We start from the raw sequence: 16649 nt of genomic DNA on the forward strand, positions 1-16649 counted from the left end.
CCAAATATGTCAGCATCACATCCACAGACAAAAGGTTAGCCAGAACTTATCAAAATTCAACGAAAATCGAAATCGGCAACACCAATCCCGGCGCAAAAGTCATCATCCAGCACCACCATCGAACAACATCTACGCCAATGACAACACCAAAGATTCTTCATAGAACCACCAAAATTTTCAAAAAGTCAACAAATTAATATTTCGAGTCAGCTTTTCCATTTTTCGGGAACATTACTCACCTGTTTTTTTTTTCAAATAATTTTGTTTTCAATTTCATCCTTGACGTTGAAACTTTTTTTTAACACAAATCGCGTTCAAATGACTAAAAATCATAATTTCAAACATTCTAATGGAACCGTCTGGAACCATTCAGTGCTGCTTAAGCTCAAAACGCATAAAATTACTCTAGGAACGACATACTTACCTCCGACTTCAATTAGTAAATGAAACTGAAATGGGACTTTTTCTTTCAAGACTGACCAAAAAAAGCACCTCGGCTTTAATATTCTTGATTTTTTTTTCATCCGTCATTTTCTTTATTGCAACTAGTAACATTACGATGGTTTTTGTTGTTTCTTGTTTTCATGCACAGTTTCATGATCATTTACAGTACAATTATTGTAATTAATTACCTCTATAATATATAAAGTTTAATTTATATATATATACGCGTTTCACTTTGTTTCGGTTAGCCAAATTAACGCAAGTGCTTTCGCTTTACACGGTTGTAATTCTCCACCTAACGCTTAGCTAAATTTCTCAATAAAAATAAATAGGATGGTTAAATAATTAACTAATGTAGTTTTTATACAGTTTTACAAAGATTGTTTCCAGCTATCGGCTTTCTCCTTCACAAATCTTTGCGATAATTTACATCCGTGGAGTGTTGAGTCGAATGAAACAAATGTCTGTGCCTCCTCCACATATATTTTTTTTACCACTCTCTTTTCCCATGTTCAACATTTGGTCTCGTTTTTTTTTCTCTGATAGTTAAGAAGATGGCAAATGCTAATTTTTGAACTAATGAAATGGCTTTAGTGAGTTCCCCGTGATATGTTCTTAGTTTACAGAAACATTAATTAAACGCAATGGCTATCTAGCAGAACCTAGCAGAAGATTTTGGTGAGGGTAAGAAACAAGATTGACTACGGAAAGAAGGAACGACGAACAAAAAGAAAAACACGTTCAATAAAAGAACGATACGCGATAAAAATAAAATAAAAACGTTCATTCGCGGCGCGCTACTATTTACCCTCTTATCAATTATTATTTAATACATTTTAATATCACATACACTATTTTCTGTTATCTATAAGTCCTTATTTACAACACGTTCGTTTAGATGTTATCAATTAAATTTTGTATTTATACAAACATTTCATTACAATGTACAAAAACAGTTCTTTGTTGGTGTGAACGAAAATCTCCGAGTTTCACTGCGTCCGACCATTTGTTTTATGAACACAATAAAACTTAAATTTGGGCGATAGAATTTAACAACGATCTTCATTCGCGCGGGTTTTTTTGCGGCTTGCTCCTTTCTCGTTCTTATGACTAATTCGTTGCACTTCAGAATTTGGGTTTCTTTTTTATCAAATTTATCAGAAGCAAGAGCGGAGTGGTGAGGGAGGAAGGGAGCGAGATTAGTTTTCGTTTTGTTCGTTCCGTCATTCGGTGGCGCTGTTGAGAACTACGGCAAACAACTTTGAGATTATTTGCGTTTGGGAGCTGCTCCCTTTTGCCGACGGCATTTGGAATTTTTCGCCCAATCATTGAAGACATTGAAAATAGCTAGTTGCGCGAAACCAAAACTCGGAATGAATTCGAGAATAATTGTCGCTCTAGTGATTGCAAATTTGTTATGGCTTCTTTCCCTGTGTGTTTTACGATAAATTTACTATGCGTTTTTTTAAATGAATTTTGGCTCTCTTGATAACGTGTTTTTATCGGCTCTAATGGATTTGAGTATATTTGAGGTGAACAAACTCCTAGCAGCAGGGAAAGAAGAAGTCCTGATTTCTATCGATTGTGTTAGACGAGAATGGGGGGAAACTCATAATCACATTCATTATTATTGTCTGATTGTATTTTCTTGTATTCATCGAATTTCAAAACTACAGCCTTGCGATAGTTAGGTGATAGTGATGACTTACTTGATTTCTAACAGTCATGGTTTGGAAGTGTTGACAACGGACATCAGCTTCTCTGTTGGCGGCGAGGATGGAGTCAGATTCTCTGGTCCAGAGGAGGTGCTTGAGGCAGGAGAAGCGCCCGGTTGGGACGCCATGTGCGGATTGCCACCGGTTGTGAGACTCAGTGGGGCAAAGGGAGGCCCACTACCGGACGCTTTCGATATCAGCGGATTGATACCGACGGGAATCCCATTGTGGGCCAGCGTTGCTCCGAAAGTTCGCTGATACGACTCCAGCAGGGATACCTCGGCGGAACCAGACGTTAGGTGGGGCCCGTACAGGTTACGGTAGAACTCGGGCCTCATATAGGGGTGATGATGCAAGGGGTTCAACCCACGACCGGCCAGCGGTGTAACGATCTTTCCCGGCGACAGATATCCTGCCGTCGGCGACGACGCATCGGAGTCTTTGTTTTCCTTGCTCGCCATATCGGCCAGAGACCATATTCTTGGCTTGCTAGGGTTTGTACTTCCGCTTGGCGTGTGATTTACCTCCGGAGGTGTTCCTATCGAAGATCGTAAATGGGGTGGGAAGTTGGAAGGATGTAGCAAGGGGTGCCCCGGCATTGGCCGGTCATATATATCGGGCGAGTTGGGACCACTGCCATTCCGTGATTCGTTCCAATCACTGTTACCCGGTCGATCCAGCATGTCTAATCTGGAGGGTCGGTCACCGTCCTCGCTCGAACCCGTGCCAGAGTCTTTGGAATCTGGAAGGTAAAAAAAAAACAATATCATGAAAATTTAGTCATTAATCATTCGTCGTTCAACGGAATAATGTTTAATTTAATTAATATACCAGCAAAAGAACGGAACTCACCTAGAATCTCTTTATCATCTTTCAAACTTTTGTTGTCGTCGTCGTCGTCGTCCAGGTTAACATCGTCGTCCTCGACGCGATTCCGGGGCTCCCAGGTCATCTTGTTTTCCTTTTTCAGCCGGCGCCGCGCGTTCGCAAACCACGTGGATACTTGCGTGAGGGTCATTTTCGTGATTATCGCTAGCATGATCTTTTCGCCTTTGGTCGGATATGGGTTCTTTTTGTGCTCGTTTAGCCACGCTTTCAGTGTGCTCGTAGTTTCGCGGGTGGCGTTTTTCCTGCGTGCTCCGTTCAGGTCCATTCCGTAGCTGTTCGTGTGAAAGCAAGAGAGAAAGCCGCGAGAAGAAAGGAGTGAGATGATTAATTTTCAAGCTAGAACCACTAATTGCATGATATTATGCGAGGTGAACACTGTGTGCGGACCGAGAGAGAGAGAGAGAGGGAGAGGCAATCGAAGTTGGGCCCAACAAAAAGTCGGCGGAATGACCGTATGGCGTACGTAAAATTCATATTCTATTTCGTGGTTGAACTGGTTTGCAGGGAGAGAGTAGGAAAAAAAATTCTATAATTTCAAACAGCCGCTGCCAGCCATTTTTGGTCATTTTGTGGCATCTCACCATCACGGGAAACCGTAATATTGTGGTTTTGTTTGTTCGTTCGGACTTTTTGACTTGCTGTCGTTGTAGTTTCAGTTCGGCTATAACCAATCGAAGCGAACGAATTAAAGTTGAAACGGTGTGCGTCACATTCGATTTTTGAACAACAAACAATCCATGTACAATCTTCAAATCTACGCTCGAAGCTTCCGAATTGCTTCCGGCGCTAGGAAGAAATTTCAATCAAGGTAGCATTGAACGAAAGTCTATAATTTGTGCTACCGACTTTCCGAGCATCGCCTGCTGCGTGATTTTCAACCAACAAGGTCCTGACTATGGCGAACTATGGTATGCCACAGTAATGTCACGCCTTGGGCGCCATTCCGTTTCCGTCGTGATACACAACGAATGCAATTACACCACAACCCGAATAACAACAACAACAACCAAAAAAAAACATCATGTTGCCTTCGGGCGCAACAAGCTTGTTTTTGTTCTTACCAAGTTATCGCAAAAGTTTTATCAATTTTTGTCTCCCTTTATTTAGCAACAACAAGGAATGGAGAAAAATCACACGTTTCCATGGTGGCAAAACTGAGGGAAGCGTGTGATTTAAATTGGTTGCCCCTTTTTTGGGGGGAATAGGCGCGAACGAGACGACGGCCGTCAATATTTTGGTGGACCCCGTCACAGAGGAGCAGACGCCATGTTTTATGTTCTTATTTTCTCCGGCTATTATCATTTCGTTTCGAAACCATCGCCCTCTCAGAGGTGTAGAACTTGTGTGTGAAACAGAAGATGAAAAACCACAGACTCGATGTGATTCCCAATTGAATAAACATTAAAGCAATTATCAAGCCAGGCATGAAGAAGTTTGGTGGTCGGTAACCACGAAACTAAGCGTAGAATGTGCGCCCGAGTGCGAAGCCAGATGAATGATGTATGAAAAATCATTAAAAGTGGTTTTCTTTCGATTGGTTTCTCTTTACCAGCCGAAGAAGAGGAGCATGGTGCTCCATTTTGTAGTTCTCTGTTGTGTAGAGGCCTTGGTATGCGAAACAATCGTTCTGATTCACTGATGGTGGCAAGAGTTTGGAGGGCGGCATCACCAGAAACCCAGCACCCATTCGAAAGGAGACGAATGGAAACAACGTAATGGAGATCTCATAAAAAGAGCGCATAAGAGCGCGTTGAATTTACAATTCAAGATATAATTTCCCCTTCCCAGATATCGGTTTTTTCGCACTTGAAACCCAATAATCAAGCGTTTAGTGGGTACTCTTATTAACCAGACGTTGCTGTTGTGCTCTCCGCCGTCTGAATTCGTAAACGTTTGTTTGCCGGCATTTGTCGATGGGAGCGAATCTGTTCTACATGAGCCCCCCGACGAGCGCAGAGCACTTTTTTCCATAAACTTTAATGAGTGGTAATTACAAAACATAATCACTCATCCACACACCAGGGCGCAAAGTGTTCGTGGGGGTGGTCTGCCTGAGAATCCGAGAGCAGGCTGCCAATAAGCAGTTTTTTTTTGTTTGTTGGAAGTTCAAAAAGCATGACGCGAGGTTCCCTTCGAGGACGTCGTAAATGAAGCAAGAAACTGAAACAATTTGAATGCATTACGGCAAAAGAAGGAAGTATGCAATGGATATGTTGGGCCTGTTTGCCTGCAGTGTGTGGAGTCGAGGGCTGAGTAATTTTCTCGACACTTGTATCAATAATCTCGATTGTTTACACCACCATTCTTTTCTCATTGTGTCGAATATTAAACTCACAGTTTCCTACAATAAAATCTTTTCAAAGTAGGACTACGTGTTTCAATTCTGTACTAAGGTGTAAGTGTGAACTTCAAAAAACGCGAGCGTTGAGTTTGAGTTGTAAGGTTTTGAGCGTTGAGACCTCTGCCGGCTAAAAGAAGTACTATTATAATCACTTCATTCGAAAGATAAAAGGTTTACGAATGATGTTTAATGCTTACTGACCCAAAAACATGTTTCAATAACTCAAAAACTGTTTTGAAAAATAAACAAACACAAACACAAAACATTATAAATGTGGGTATCTGTTTGAAATTTTATCGCAGTCTAGAGACGAATGACCTGCAAAGTTTGGAGCCTTTACAAAACAAGCAAGTGAATTCGAATCAAGTCATCCCAGTCGTGTTTGATCAGCGGTTGATGCATATCGTAGGCAAAATTTGCTCCTCGCTCCCTCATGTTTACCCAATACCTAATACCAGAGCAATGTCCTGGAAAAAAGGTAATGAAGATGGTCGAGTTTCGAGCGACATAGCATGCGCTGCCATAACTATTTCGCAAATAGTGACGTCAGTCGTTGTGTTTATCTTTGATTGACCACCGCATCCATGTGAAAATGATATTTTGAGGAAGTAATTTATCAATTAAAAACGTTAATTTTTGTAGAGCTCCCGCTGACTATGAGGCTAATGTGATAGCGTGGAGTGAATATTAGTGAAATCACGTCGAAAAAGACGGATAAAAGTGATATTTCCATGCGGCATTTTCACTCCCCCACGTTCATAGAAACAAACCAAGTTTCATTATTTTACCGTTATGATGTTGATTTTTCGAAGGCTCTCAGTGTCGGTGTGTATGTTGTGAGATAATAATAGCTAATTAATCAAAATTTCACCGAAAATGTTACTGTTTTCGAGAACTAAGCATACGACTGCTCTCTGGACCTTTTTACCACATGAAAAATCGAAATAAGCCACGATATAATTGTCATCTGTTAAAAAGCAACCAGTTGGATGATTTCATGAGAATTTTGGCTCAAATTAACATGCAACCGTGAGTACTCTCAACATTGTTTTGTTTCTTCCATATACATTCCATTATGAATGCAAATTATTACGACACGATATTTTGTATGCCAATACAGATACACTTCGCTTACTGCTCCACCTCTATATGTACCTCATTGATACCAGAGATCAAAATGCTCGCCGATTTGAGAGAAAACACATTCGTTTTCACCGACAGCGAAAAAAAGTTCAGAATACGTGAGGCGATAGAATGTTATACGCTCACTTTGATTCTCGCGAAAAACGCAATGCCGATTGTTATTTTTCGGCGAGTTATGATTAGACGAAAAATTGTTTCCTGACTAAATCGAACTCATTCACGATTCATTAGTCACCCGGCTAGCGATTAGACAGCAGTGATTCTGGACTATTTCCAAGTGATCTTTCTAGATCACTAGAGTTAGTTCAAGTTTTCGTAATTGGCCTTCTTGAAGTCTAGAGGCGAATGAACTGTTATGGTTCAAAGTATTTATAATTCTACACTACCGTTATGGTAGATTCTCAATCAACGTCAAAAAATCGAACGCAATGTTCATTGTTAGCCATTTGTTAGCTCTGTTACCAGCTTTGATTACAAAACCTGTCGGAAAGTTGTGATTCCGCAGTACCACTTGTTCAAACATGGTAATTCATTCTTCGTCAGAGGCGTTTCAATTTGGAATTCACTACCGAATGATTTAACATTAGATTCATCATTTAGGATTTTTAATGGTTTACTAAAAAATTGTCACAATTCAAACATTGCAAATATGTCCAAGGTATATGACACTGATTTTACTATGGGCCTGATTCTCGAATACGCTTCACGGTGGAAACGAAATAAACGGCACGCCACTGAACTATGTTTTACGAGTTAGTGAAGTGTCGAAGATAATAATGAGTTTTCAGACAGAATGAGCACTTTTCAAATAAAAAATCATTAATGAAAATTAACTTCTTCGTATAAAACTGGTATTTAATGTGAGTGGAAAACTTTGTTTTCTTCATGTGATATAATAAGCTCATACAAAAATTTCATCTGAAGATAATTTGATATTATAATGATAAGTTTAGTGGGAAACTAATCTCGTATCCAGATGTCGACACCGTACCGTTGTCATCGCGGATACGTTTCATTCCGTTTCCACCGTGAAGTGTATTCGAGAATCAGGCCCCATATGTAATGCATTTTAACAAATGTAACAAAATAAACAGTAATAAAAATAATATAATCCTGCTACTTTGCTGCGCGGTTCAATGCAAGAGTGCTGTGCCATGGAATACGTGTTTGTTGCTTGATATTTTGCTGATGCGTGTGCAGGTCGGCTTCTCACATGTCACATTGCATCGAGCGAAAAGTATCATTTTACTCTATAATTTCTTCTTCAGTTTCGCTCTAGACAGCGAGCAGCCAACAGCATATTTCGAGACCGAGAATTGTTATGAAAATTTTCAAAATTACTGAAGTACTAAGTAGTATATCTACTAAAGTGTAAGAGATAATCTTAAATTTCGTTTTTCCCTAAAATAATATGGACAGTGATAAACAGGCGATTTGAATGTAATGATTTCATAGCCCTACGTTAAGGATGTGGTCATGTCTTGGACATCACGCATCTATTTTTATAATAACTGCCTTCCGTTGATTGTCAGTTTTACCGAGTTCAATATTATCCCTAGTCTTTATGATCAAGAGTATTCGCACAGCGATTATTTTTTTACGTTTTACGAATTTCGGGTGGAAAAATTGTATATATTTTGAACGTTATATCTCTTCATTTGATGAATGGATTTTGATTCCAAATACGCAAATCAATAGTAGAAATCTTCAGCAATTTTTAGCCTAAGACTAAGTAGTTTTTTTTCGATTTTACTCACCGCTCACATTCTCCCACAATACAACAAGTAACAAGCTCGCATGTAATTCGGTCGTTAGCTTACATGGTATAATTTCTTTCTTCGAAGGGTTCATTGCATTGAGCCAGCGGTATAAATTCCTTTCCTCTGTGGTTTCGACTCTGAGTTTCACTCTCAACAGCGATCAGCCAACATCGTGTGCTGATTCTTCGCTGAGAGTTAATTTAGAAATACTGCGCTCAGTGGAAGGTATTTAGAAAAATCGCGCCGCTAATTGGAAGCTTTCTGAGGAATGAAATATGCGCTTGTTTTTATAGAACAAAGGACTGTGCTATGGAATATGTTTGCTGTTTCTCTCCGCTGATTTGAGAGTTGATTCCGCACATGTCACGTTGTTCCGAGTGAGAGGTATAAATTGTTTTGCTCCTTAGCAACGATTGCGATTTCGTTCACAACTCTCTTTCCGAAGCGATTCCGTGAAGAGAAAAGCCCCTGCTCGCTGGCTGAAGAATCAGTGTTCTTCGCAAATGTAATTTAAAATTATTCTCTTCTGCTTTGCTTCTGTGTGTATCAGTGTAATTCGGCAGCCAGCAATTAGTCAACTGGCGACGTCGAGGGCGTCCAAACGGCCCTTTCCAAGGCTGAAAGTTTAGGTTAAGTTTTCTAAACTGCATAATGCCTCGAAATTTTACGAATAATTTTATAAAAAAAAGGTGGTTTGTAGAAACAGCTGAAGATTGTTGAGTCATTCTTTCATTCATGATTCAGCGCATGAACTGCAAAAAATCACTATAATTCAACACTCTTCCTCTCCCTCTCCCACCATATGTTATAGCTGAGAGTTAATTTGGGATTTTTTTTTATTGATTTTCATATTTTTTGCCGGGAGAGAACGTCTTTTTCCGATCGTTGATCCATGAGAATCCAGAAATCATGATTTAATTTGAGCATTTTCCCGAGTTGAAAGTGACGTCAAGATGCAGCACGTTTTAAGTCTGATGAAAAGAAAGGCAAACATTTTGGAGTGGTGAGAGCTGTGTTCTTCGGTTGAAAACTGAAGGTGATAATTTGTTTCGCTGTGGTTGCTGTCGCCGACTTACCATCACACAACTGATTCGGTTCGGATTTTGGGTTGCCATTCTCCGAATGGGGCTGCATAGTGTAATTTGTGAATTATTTCGTTGAGATTGATGTTTTTGGGAACGTTATTTTGCTGAGAGATACTGAAAAATTTAATTGACAGGTGTAGTCTTACGTATATTCGGTTATGTCACCGACAGAATCCACATATCTTTCTATTCAACAGATGTGATCAGATACCGTTGTTCAAGTGCGATCGGATTTTGATGGGGAAATATTTCGCATTACCCACATTTATCAGCTAGTTTTATTATCACTTGATTCAATATTATTTGAGAGCGCGTAAACCAGAGTTTGAAGAGTTTTTATGGTCTCCATAATGTAAAGGTATAATAACCATGTAATAACCATTCATAATTTTGTTTTCGTCGATTCCGTACCAGGAATTTTGATGACAAAGATGCATTACGCTCTAGTCGGGCAGTTGTCAAAAACGTATATTTGTTTCATTATTATTTTATAACTTAGTTAGTTCCAATAATCAACGCTCTCCTTAAAAGATCAGTGTCGTGCCTCAACATGTTAAACAATGAAAATCACACTGTTTTGTTCAGAATCTAAACATTGTGCAAAAAAAAAATAAAGGCAGTGTCTAAGACATGATCGAATTGTTTAAGTATTACTACAAAATTATGGTCTGCCAGAACAAACATTATAGAAATTTCACCTTCTGTTTTCCAGCGAATGACACAACTCTCACTAGTGGAAAAGTCTTTACAATCGGCTTTAATTGATCGAAAAAAGTCTCACTCTTAAATTCTCACATGCTTCTTCCCAACGGAAAACAACATAAAAATCAGTTCACATTTATCAATATGGATAGAATGCATCGAAATTTTGCAAATAACTCTTTTGTAGAATGTTTTGGTGGCCGTGAAAACAACCGATTGGTTTGCGAAGCTTTGTAGAAGCTACTAAAGATGGCAATTTAAAGATAATAAATTCTTCTTCTCGCAAGAACAATACACAAGTTGACCATATGTGAAAAATGTGTGTCCTTATTGGTAATGCATGCGATGTATCTATTCTTCTGGACACGCACACGTGGCTGCAGTGTGTGTGTCTAGAAAAAGGTGGTTCTATATTTATACCAGAACCACCATTGATAACGCATGAAACATACAGTTACATGTGATTCAATCACACACATACACCCTTCACCTTACGGTATGAACACCGTAGCGAAGCGTATTTTCGTCTTGTCCCCACCTCGGATTTGAGAACAAAAATTAAAAAAAAAACATCAGAATTGCAATGCGATTTGACATCTTTCATTCACAACTCCCCCTCCCAAGCTCATTGGCTGAAGAAAGAATATTTTTCGCAAATGAAATTTATAATAATTCTGTTCTATGTTGCCTCTATGCGTCAGTACATGCTCTGCACAATATCTATTTTGTGCATATTCTTAGTAAGCATTTTGGAGCAAAATAAACGGCGCATCCGTTCAACATGGTAGCAAAATAGATACTGAGGTTGATTAGAGCGATTTGAAAATTCATATAGTGACTTCTCTTTCGCATTTCCCTTGGATAGAATAATACGCACGGTGGACAGCTATGACTGTTTTCGCATGATATTGATGTACTCAAATTGTACTTCGCTACTTTAGTCGCTCCTTTTGGTAGAATTCAGCGCGTTTAGATACGTACGACGGCTCGACATAGTTTTCCATTTTTTTCCGTTTGTGTTCTCTTGCAAAATTAAACTGGGTGAAGAAACAGCCTCAAAAGACGATAGTAATGACACAAAAAATTATCATACCTTGGTTCGATTTTACAAATTTCACTTTTCCCCCCTGTTTTTTCCAATTCTAATTCTAGTGGAGACGAACTCAACTAAATAAGGATAGCTGAAATCAGCATCCGTTCCAAACCATTGTTTCATATATAAGATTCACACATTTGGACGGCATCTATCTAAAAGGCCACCTGCCGTACATTCGATCCAGTCTCGAAACAAAACCATCATCATCGCCTGCACGCGGAATAGTTCGTAATGGTTACTATTTTGTTTGAAAATGATGTCCCGATACCATCTCTTTGGGGTGATCGAGTGATCGGATCAACACCTTTCAATTTTTCATGAACCTGTCAACCGACACCTCCGATAAGGGCGTGAAATGAAGACAGGGCTACGAGCTACGAGTCGAATATCCCAAGTCGACCATCGAAGATGTTTCCAGTTCGCCGTGTCTTAGCAATGTTAGTGTTGATAAATCATGCAATGTTCGCTCCGAAGAGGACGGATCTAATGATCCCTGCCCCCTGTCACTATATCGTTGGTCGGAAGCGTACAACACTCTTCGCCCGGTCCGGTCTGGGTTGTTGTGATGCGGAAAGGTAAATAAATCAATCTTCCGCGTATTGCCTTTATTCCGGGTCACAAACGTAAATTTATCGCTTTTTGATCTCGCCATGCTTGGCTCGGCGAGTTGCGTCGGCTGGCTGACAGAGAGAGAAAAAAGTGTTTGATAAAGGCATTATACATTTCTCACCTGCATTTCAGACCTCCGAACTAATTAATACTTGACGTGTCATTTGGAATACAACAAGCAAGGGTTGATGTTGCCGTAACAATTAAACTCAACATGGAGGCGAAGAAATTATGCAAACATTTTCCCATTTTTTTAAGCGGCATGCAGATTACCTCTAATATAATTAGCCCTTTAATTTGCAAATCGTGTTTGTACGAAATATGAACCGATTTGTTTTTTTTTACTCTCTCCTCTCGTATGACATTGAACAGTTGCACTTATCCATCAGCGTCACAACCGCCGCTGAATTGCTTTCCATTATCATGAATGTTTAAACACTTCTCTCTCGACGGTAATCCTTTTCCATCGTCATTACCATCACTGCAATTCGTTCCCCCAGTATATTGTTCATGTTTCCAGCGTGTAACAGTGGTTCGGACAGAAAAAAATTGTCCATTTTTCCATCACATTACAGCAGTCAAGTCATATTATAGGGCAATTACAAAATCGGTGGAAACGTTTTCCCGGATACCTCAGTCGTCAGAGCTGTGTAGCCTATGATATGGTGGAAATTGGAAAGTGCTTTCATTTTTTTTTCGCTGAAGTAATGTCGTTACTGTGTTTGATGAATAATTTAAATCCTGCTCTTTGGTTGATGTTGAAACGCAATGGCTCCTGTAGACCAAACCGGTGTGAATGACATAGACCCCATCCATTCTGTCTAAATTAATTTCTTTTCTCTTCCCCCGCTCAATAGTTTCCATCCCTAGAAGCTCAATTCTTTTCCATCAAAAGTCAATCAAAATGGAGAAAATTTGTCGTCGTGTTTGAAATTTACTGTTCAATTTCAATCAGCCATCATTTATCACTGTTTAGATGCTCTGCCGCTCTCTGTTTGGCCGCAACACGAAGCGAACTCATCGGATTGCCTTGATCCGGTTGTAGCAGACCGAGTGCCGATAGCAGATTTCCGATTGAGCGATTGATGCGAACGAATAAAGTTCTGAATATTTGCTAATCTGGCGGACTATGACTCGAAGTTGACACGAGCAAATGTGCCAGAGGTTTTCGCGTATTCGTACGAAGCGCGGCGTTCATGTTGTAGGATGATGTCCTTCCGGGAAGTTGACAAACGACACACAAACAGGCCCAAGTGTGCCCCCAAACGAAGCCGATTCGCGAAAAATCTCCCACAGTCGATGCCTGTCGAGGCTGCCCTCATCTGTCGGTCTGTCGATGACGGCGGGATACGGATTGAGAAAATCAAATTCAGATAAATCATGAAGATGATATCGGTTCGAAGGATTATTTATCATTCATGTGTTTCGATATTTATTTATGCACTACTCAATTGAAAGCACGCGCTTCGACCAATTTTTGTACTGACAGTTGGCCACCGGTGTGGTTTCATTGATATCACGCGAAGATTCGCTGTCCATCATCAATCAACAAATGATGCCGCCGCGCTCGGAGGAACAAGTTTGGATCGTTGCGTCGCTGTTGATGATCCTTCATCGGGCGCAATTTACAACGAAATAAATTCCAGCCAACTGCCAACCTTGTGCAAACTGCTAATTGTGTGCGGCCTTTTGTACGACTCCTTGTTCGCGCGATAGCAATTTGCAACAATTGACATAAAACTCGTTCAGAGCTGCACTAAGGAATACGCTCACCTTGGAGTATCAAAACCAATAACACGCGTCGTAAAATTAGCGTGTTCATTATTCCTCCCCAGTAAAATAAATAGCTGACAGCGTGAAGAGAACTATTAATTTGTAATGTTTATTAGCAAATATGTATTAATTTACCGAAACCTACATATTTGTCAAAGTACAACACTTGGGCAGTGCGCTGGAAACAAGCCAGTTGATGGCGCTCGTCTGCAACCCACGCATCTGCGCATACTGCTTTCCTACACTTTTATCCGGTACTACCCGGTAGAGGGTCACGTTCCGTCGATTAAAGCCATAGACAGCCAAGAGACTCTCGCAAAAATAAGACCAAATGAAACCGGTCGTGAACGGAACGTGTAAATTGAACTAAACTACACGGTGACTAATGCAAATTGGCTCACTCTCAGACCTAGTCGCCTAGCCATGGAACCAAGTTGCCTCATCATATTCTCGGTATGGCTTGCACTGTCTACTTCTGATTTGCGAAGGAAATTGTCGCAGTATATGGTAAAACAAAACTTCAAATTTACGAGATACTCCACGGTTCCGAAAGAACCGGGAACCTGTTTTTCTACTAGTTCCATTATGCTAAGACGCCATCAGTCATAAAACAGCGCACAAACACACAAGCATAAATGGATGTGTAGCCCAAACTATGTCGCTTTACACACCAGGTTAGGAACACGTTTTCTAAAGAGGGAATTAAACGCAAAACAATACCTAATAACAAGCAAGTAATTTAGTGGCCATGATGATCAAATTATCATACTTTTATCTTTGAGTTTTATGTTCCCGCGAGACCCGACACTGAATTTCTGTACTTTACTTTTCCTGGCCGGAGCGCCCTCTGTCGGTGCTGCGCTCATTTACATAACCAATAAAAAAAAGTCAAAGGGAGTTATGTGCCATGGCAGCAGTGAAAGGGAGTTGAATACGAGAAAGGTGGCCCATGTTTCCAACAAACAAAAAAACGCAAGAACGGCGTTTGGTTGTCTTCGGGGGCGGCACGTAGGACTCTAATCCCCCCTAATTACTCGTCGAAAGCAGGATGCGTGTGATTCAATCTGATTTCTAGGAAAGTCACGCGTGCACAGGCAAATTATTATTCTTGAATTTATTCCCGGTAATGCATTCGGATCGAATGCAACTCGTTGACCGGAATGTCCGACCTCGGCCAGACGCCCACTTTGGACATGTTCACCACGATAAGAATGATCGGCCCGCAGCCAACCAACGCGTATTGTCTCGTTTGAAGCACCGAAAACATTTTAACTAATTATTAACGCAAGTCAACACTGCTGCTAAACAGACTGTTGTGTTGATTCACTTGAACAAAACCACATTCCACCGGAATGGGACGAGGGAGGGTGGGGTAAACGGACAGGAAACAGCTTTGTTTCATCGACCAACCCAAATACGACTTGTCAACGTAATGTCTTACTAATAATTCAATTGATTAACAATTAGCCGAATGTGGTAATCGGACACTAGATTGCGCTGCTGCTGCTGAGGAAGCGCAATAAAATCGAACAAAAACACATTCGGTCACGCATCGCGTTCTGCAAAAGCAGCAGCAGCATGTCTGAAACAAGCTAAAAATAAGCGCATAAATTGAGTGTGAATATTAATGAAGTCGCCGGACAAAGCATAAGTCAAGTAAGGGAGCGGAATTGAACGCCTTAAAAGAATCACAGAACAGAAGAGCAGACCGAGTGTGCAACACTCTTTAACGTTTGTCATTATCACTGTTGTATTGTTAGGTACAGGAATATGATCGGTCTCGATCAAGCAATGAATGGGTAGATGAATCAAACCATTATCACGACAACTGGTTAATATGGTTAGGCCGAATTTTCGCATGAAGTTTCTTTTTTACAATGTTCATTATTTTCGATTTGTTGTCTTCGCATGGAATTGGATTCAAATTCTCCCGATTACTGGACAACTTCGCGGATCGACTCGATGGTGTGGACAGAACTTCTGAACCTTCTTGACATTGATGCAGCCGTGTCTGTCTCGACATAATATATCAACTAATCCAAGATACTGTTGAGAAACGTATGTCTTCTCTTTTAATATAGCCATGGTGGAATTCGTCTGCATAAAACAGACGTTATTTCCGTCTAAAAACAGCTACAAAATATCACCTGAATAGTTGACCGAACCCGAGTATGATGGTTTACATGGATTTCGCTTTCGACAATACATTAACAACTTGCAGAGTAGATTCTGGGAAAATCCATGATCATTCTGGCATTTCGTAAACTGATAATGCGGCGCTTTCCAATAGTTATGCTTGACTACGGCACACTTTACGTGTTGCTTAGCTCCAAGAATGAGATATGTCACTATTGCAATGCGCTGGAGTTTCTTTAAAATACACCAAGATTGTGTTGTGCAGGTGCAAAGCCAAATTATCATTGACTCAACAACCAGACTCTTTGGAGATTTTGTTTTACTGCCACTTATCAAAATTAAAACATTTCTTGACGAATGCCCAACGCACGAGAGAAAATTACGGGTGGGTAATCTCGGAGGCTCCCGTTGCCGAGTGGTAAGCGTCAAACCTAACATGCCGGGGGTTCAGGTTCGATTGCCGTTCTAGTCGGGGGGGTTTTTCGTCAAAGAAATTTCTTCCTACTTGCACTGTGATTACACGTATTCTAGAGCTTGCCACTCAGAATGCACCCGAAGCGTGTTATTTGGCATAGAAATCTCAGCTAAATACTAATAAAAAATGACGCAAATAATACCAAGTTGAGACGGCGAAGTTCCTCTAGGAACGTTAGTGCCATTAAAGAAGAAGAAGAATCTCGGAGGCATAACCTCAGAGACGTAGAACTACATAGTTCATTATGTTGCTTCTTATTCATATTTCAGTGGAGATTGCCTGACCAAATTGTTCTGGAATAAAAACGGAACACATAAGCCAAACAGGAAAAAAATTACCATATATTCTTGAAAATTTTTATTGAGAATTTCATACTGAGAATAAGATTAAACAATATAATATGCTTAGGGGTGCCTTCTCTGCTTTCTTAAACGACTTTGGGATAGAGATTATGATTTTTGGAAATTTCTTTAAAAAATTTG

General features: G+C 40.2%; 1 protein-coding gene across 1 annotated transcript in view; it reads right to left on the bottom strand.

Moving 5' to 3' along the window:
- Positions 1-528: 528 nt before the first annotated feature.
- LOC129768321 (homeobox protein caupolican) overlaps positions 529-16649 on the bottom strand; it is a 102550-nt gene continuing 86429 nt past the window's right edge. The window contains exons 4-5 of the mRNA XM_055769882.1: positions 3012-3319; positions 529-2901 (exon numbers count right to left, since the gene is read on the bottom strand). Of these exons, the coding sequence (XP_055625857.1) occupies positions 2168-2901; positions 3012-3319 (1042 nt within the window). The 3' untranslated portion in view covers positions 529-2167. The remainder of the gene's footprint in view (positions 2902-3011; positions 3320-16649) is intronic.

This window comes from Toxorhynchites rutilus, chromosome 2 (genome assembly GCF_029784135.1).
Source record: "Toxorhynchites rutilus septentrionalis strain SRP chromosome 2, ASM2978413v1, whole genome shotgun sequence".
Classification (NCBI taxonomy): Eukaryota; Metazoa; Arthropoda; class Insecta; order Diptera; family Culicidae; genus Toxorhynchites; species Toxorhynchites rutilus.